The 5,760-nt window shown below is 38.0% G+C and overlaps 1 protein-coding gene across 2 annotated transcripts in view; it reads right to left on the reverse strand.

Moving 5' to 3' along the window:
• Nucleotides 1-520: 520 nt before the first annotated feature.
• LOC119585149 overlaps nt 521-5,760 on the reverse strand; it is a 114,696-nt gene continuing 109,456 nt past the window's right edge. Inside the window, exons 4-6 of one of the 2 annotated variants that reach the window (XM_037933779.1) lie at nt 5,218-5,329; nt 3,023-3,141; nt 521-2,783 (exon numbers count right to left, since the gene is read on the reverse strand). In XM_037933779.1, coding sequence (XP_037789707.1) covers nt 2,387-2,783; nt 3,023-3,141; nt 5,218-5,329 — 628 coding nt within the window. In that variant the 3' untranslated portion in view covers nt 521-2,386. The remainder of the gene's footprint in view (nt 2,784-3,022; nt 3,142-5,217; nt 5,330-5,760) is intronic. The other variant, XM_037933780.1, reaches the window with a different exon arrangement.

Consider the following 5,760-nt stretch of genomic DNA (forward strand, 5'->3'; position numbering starts at 1 on the left):
GTTGGGTTGAAATAAAGTATGTGTCGGCGAAACTAAAAGGCTTGATCAGCATATAACAAGCCCTAAAGTCCTGGACAAATAACATACCAATGCACTTGGAACATCAACACTATCCAAAGGATGTGGACATCATTGTTCCAAAATGATGGAGATATATGTTCTAATAAGGTTTATCATTGAATAAGGAAGTTATCACTTTCATGGACAGCGAACACATTATATTCTTTCAACAATATGTAGATGTATTCAAATAAGGGCTCCCAACAGAAGTGTAAGTGGACAGATAATGTATAAAAACTGAAGGGGAAAATGGCTGACTTAAGACTATGCTTTGTGAAGTCTCACTTCAGCATGATGAACTATTCATCACTTAAGAGCAAAGGACCCATGAGCCTCAGTGAGAAAAATAAGTGTAAAATTAATGCTATTAAAGTGTGATTCATGTTTAGCAGCAAATTATTGTTATTATTACAAACATTTTTAAAAGGATTTCCAGTTTATCATATAAAAACGAATTTCCTAAGATTTATATTTTTAATGTATAAAGGACCTATAAAAATATGCAATATCACATGTAAGTACACAGAACTGGGAAGGAACTACACAAGCCCATAAGAACTAAGAACCTTTTTGTTCTATGGGTATCATGTTATCTGTATTGTACAGGCGTAGCTCTACCTGATATAGATAACATCTCCAAAAAGGATTGACGGATTAATTCATTTAAAAAAACTTTGAGAACAGGATGGTTTGAGTATATTTCTGCCATCTACCTGCCTCTAATTGAAAAGCACTTTTATAGTAAAAGCTTAATTATGGGAATACTTCCACTCATTATAAAAGCAAATACAATACATTAAAATGAGCAACAAAATATTATATATGAAATTTACTCATTTTTAATCATCCTGATTTCACAACATATTAATAGAAAACTAAGGAATCTTTGGTTTGAAGGCTAATGATAGATTCTAGATAAAAATGAGTTAAAAAGAAATATGAGCAACTTGGTGCTACCAAAGATGGTATATTGTATACAATACTGACCTTAAAAAATTGTGATTATCATTATTGCAGATCACAACATCAAGGTTTGAATTAAATAACAATGCAAGAGTCGATGGTGCAAAACTACACTTCCTTCATATGAGTATCTGGAGAGGTGCTGCATTATGCTTGCTTTCTAAAAACTCTTAGCCGACTTTGCTGAATCCTAACCGTATGTGGTTACTACAGAAGTCCTGTTAACAAATATATAGTCACAGTGACAACTCTATTAATGTGCCCACTGGTTGGCACAGTCAAGTTATCACAGTAACATGGTAACCTAATAGCAAAAATGAAAGTAAATCGTTTGTTTATTCCCAAAGCATAAAGGTAAGGAAACTATAATACATATACTGAAGTAAATTAAAACAATTTTCCGACTCTGCAAACTTCTTTGCCAGATTCCCATAGAAGGAAAACATACCAGCTTCCCTAATATTAATGATATGATTATAGATCTTGGAAATACCATATCCCTGGATTGTGATGCTTCTTTTCTCTCCTGCAGTCCTGATTATGCATGGTCTTATTTAAGGGAAGTAAGTCCTGTGACTAGTATTTATTCCTTTGCAGGTGTCATACTCAGCTAAAAATTTCAGGCAATGAGAGTTTGTGAGAATACTCATTTTTGACATACCTCTCTGAAGTATCTAAACTTAACAAGTCTTTGTATTATATCAGTAAGTTCATTTGTGAAAGCTAAAGTATATACAAGTTCATGGTTCAGCAAGTTAAAATAATTTTGATTGTTAGTCTTCTTTAACCTAATTAATCTTCTGACATTCCTTTCTTTTCATAGGCTTTTATACAATTATGTATTTTCTATGTATGATGACATGGCACAACAAAAGATATATATTGCTCTGCCTCATAATATTCTGGTAACCTAAATTATAAACAAAGGTTCTAGGAACTTCATTGCATATGGGTCAAATCCTTACATAAACCTAGAAGCTCTATCATTAATTCACTAATCAGTGCAATTTATGAAGATAATTAATATTTCAGAAAACCTATCATCATGCATGACTTCAATCTCCATAGAGTTAGAGGTATCTGATGGAATAATAAATACAGAAGCCCACTGTGTCATCACCATCGCTCTTTGACTTGCCTGAATGCCTCCCAAAATATACATAATATGAGCAGTCCACAAGACAAGCTTTGTAAGCATAAAGAAGCACCATTTTCAGACTTCATTTTGGGCTTATCTGGGATTAATCATGAAGGTAACTTCCACATGAATCTCGTGCATGTATGACACTCTTATCACTTGAAGGACGGCCTCATAGCCAACAGTTTTTATGTAGGCAAATATTTAACAGTATTGTACAGTAGCTCAAATGTTACTGAAATCTGCATTAAGTTTGTTTTCCTCATCCTTCTCTGTGTCTCTTCTTTCCCCTTCAACCGGGGCAGTTTCTGCATCTGCCTTGTCATTACTACTAACTGATATGCCGTTATTCAAGCTTTGGCTACTAAAGGCAGGGTTTTCTGTGCCAAAAGCCTGATTACTATTGTAGGAGGATGGAAGGACTGACTGCGTTGACCAAGAAGAAGGAAGCCCTTGTAGAAATGAAGAAGTTGATTCTGAATGCATAGGAACTTCTAGTGAAACTGGAGAATCCGGAGATGAACTGTGAGCTGACGAGTGGACACATGGAAGATCTGTTGCATAAAATTCCATAGGCAGAGCGCAGGCTCCCCAGCCTAAGGTTGGACTCAGGTCCTCGTATCTAAAAGGAAATAATTAAAATTAATATTTTATTATGAAATCTGGTAGCTTTAATATATATGCAGGAACTTTATTGATAAATTCATAATGAAAATTGTAGCAATATTGTTGAAATATTGATATTACTTATTGCTAATCATAAAGATAACTTTTATATTAATTGGGACTTTCATCACACTAGTGACATTAGCAATTATAAGGAGCATTAGCCATGGCGGCAGCGCACGAAGTGCGTCGTACCTGGGCGGCTTTTCGCTCAGGACTGAGTAATAGTCCGGAGGAAGGCCGTCCAGCTTCAGGATCTGCTCGTAGCTAGGCGGCTTGTCCTCTGGATCCGGCAGCGTGGGACCTCGCGACGACTGTACAAAAATGGATTTTAATTATTTGTCGATAGAAGGGCAAAACTCGGTAAAGAACATGGTTTCTCAAAACATTTATTATATATTCACACAAGCGTGGCAAAACACAGAAGATAAATAGAAATTTAAAATATCAAAACTGCTAGTCGGTTGTGATAAATGGAGTTATGTCTGATAACTGACCAGATTATTCGGTGATAAACAGAGCAATTCCGTTCTGTCGACCTCATACCTTTGTCTGCCAAGCTAATCTTTATTTTACTCCATACGCAATGTATAATAATTCATCTCTAAGAAAAGAGGGTTTCTATTCGACTGGGCATGATTTGAGGATTAGTAAATGTATTCTGCTTTAGATATTCCATAATACTTCATAACATACACAGTAAATGGTTTCACAAAGAACAGGTTTGATTCGCAACTCACGATGTACTATTACTCAGCCCTGGATTCTGATACAATAGTCGTTGGCAGTTGTAATGTTATAATTATACGAACCATAACTGCATCTTTGAGTTATGTAAACAAGTAATGAATAAGAAAACCACCAACGGGCAAATACAACCATGAAAGGGTAATGACAGCAATACAGGAGCTGCGCATGGGAAATATACGTATTCGCCTATTATTTATCGTTATTTAACATGTGTCAAATCCATGTCGACCCTGACATTGACAGCACACTCAAGGTTTGCCAGTGAGCAGTCAACGATAAACAAAGACGAGGCTCAACAGCAAGCGAGCTGCCTAAGCACAAGCCACATTACTCCAAAGTGTGGTTAGCTTGCAGTCACAGAAGATGAAATTCATTCCTCCAGTCCTACAATATGCACAAGCTACCAAGCTGATTAAAGCACACTCTTGCACATGCGCATTTTCCATTATCTGCTACACCAGGAGCAAACAAAGACATCCGCATCTCTGGCTCGCCAAGGTCGCGTTCCCTCTGCCGCGCCAGCACGCCCACCTTCTATGGGTGGCCGTGGACAGGGAATAAGACAGCCTTGAGTAGTGTCAGCTGAGAGCCATCTTCACTTCTTACTGCAGTGCTGTTTTTACTGCACGCCATAGATCAAATGTTTTATTCAAGTAAAGTGCATTTCCTTACTATGATTTAGTGAACCTCTCCTCAGTTCCTGGCAATTTATTGTGCCTACGGATATGGATCCTGTACAAGTAACATGTACGAAAAATGGTCTGCTTGTAATATGGTGGAAAACTAAGGAATGGTGAATAAGATAATTACGCAAATAACAACAACGTAACACTAGATATAGAAGGAAGAAGCAAACATAAGGGGAGAGAGAAGTGGCACTAGACACTACCAGCTATGGGAGAGCGAAGTATGCGACGCAGTATCCTTGGCTGAAGCATAACGGGAAGGCAATAGAAAGAGGAGGCTCCCTCGCACTAAAAGGGTTTGTGCCGTGCTCAAATTCCACGATCGCCGCCGCTTGCATGCTGATTTCCGTGTATTTCATAAACAGTTCGTGGCTATTTAAACCATACGAGAACTTTAAAAGCAAACTACATGCAGCGACGAACAAACGGGAGTAATTTGGACAACATATTAGTTTCTTCAGTTACTGGGAATCCTTCGTAAAATCGATCTTACGGTAACAACATTTGCGACAAATAGTACACATAACCACCACAAAGAATATGGTTACAATTCTTCGCAGAACAGTAATTTCTGGGAAAATATATCCGGGGCTTAACTAATCTACCGTTCAGATCAAGTTGCTCTTCTTACCACTGGACAGCTTCACTCCGAGGAACTGACGCGTGAACGACATAAGAAAATATGCAAATGTGTATGAAGACATGTATATATTATTATTCCCGATGAACATACCCGTGGTTGACTGACTATACAAAAAATAAATTTAACATTGGAAATGCCCTTTATGCCTGCATGTGTTCTCTTCATAAATTACACGAAAGACGACCAGGGGTTTGCAAACACATATTCCAGCTTCTTGATGTGCATGAAGCTGGAATATAATCACAATTCCATGCACAGATTTGTTTTGTGCACCGTGGGAAAGCACAAAGGAAAGAAGGAAAATGCCCTACCTGACGGAGATGGTGCGAGGCGACGAGAAAAAGCACGGGTGACGCCGGGTGCTGGCCCTCGGGCCGGGGCGGCTCCACCTTCTTCTCCTTCATCGTCATCCAGCCCAGCCATCTGCGGACACAACGTTATTTAGCGATACAGAGAAACCTTCTTTAGCGTTCGAGAGGGGGACACGGCCAAAAAAACAGCCTTTGAGATTTTTAGAGAAACCGCGCTGGACGGGATTTCTTTGCAACACTGAGGTGTGTGGATTTGAAGATGTGGAAAAGGGGCAGCAGATTAAATTCATTAAAATTGTATCTCTTTATAAGTGCTTCCACTTACTGCATTCAAGATAAATAACTGATAGGTTGCAACGGATAAATGTACTAAATCAGTTATAATTGTAAAAGTCCCCTACAAGTAATCACTGATCTGCAACCACTTAATGAACATTTGCACAGATGACGTAACTCGTGTTTCGATCAAGACTTTGTTGGCCAGTTAAGAGCATTCATAACTTCATTTAGATAAATGTAGTGATGGCAATATAATCTTATATC

This window comes from Penaeus monodon, chromosome 19 (assembly GCF_015228065.2).
Source record: "Penaeus monodon isolate SGIC_2016 chromosome 19, NSTDA_Pmon_1, whole genome shotgun sequence".
NCBI lineage: Eukaryota > Metazoa > Arthropoda > Malacostraca > Decapoda > Penaeidae > Penaeus > Penaeus monodon.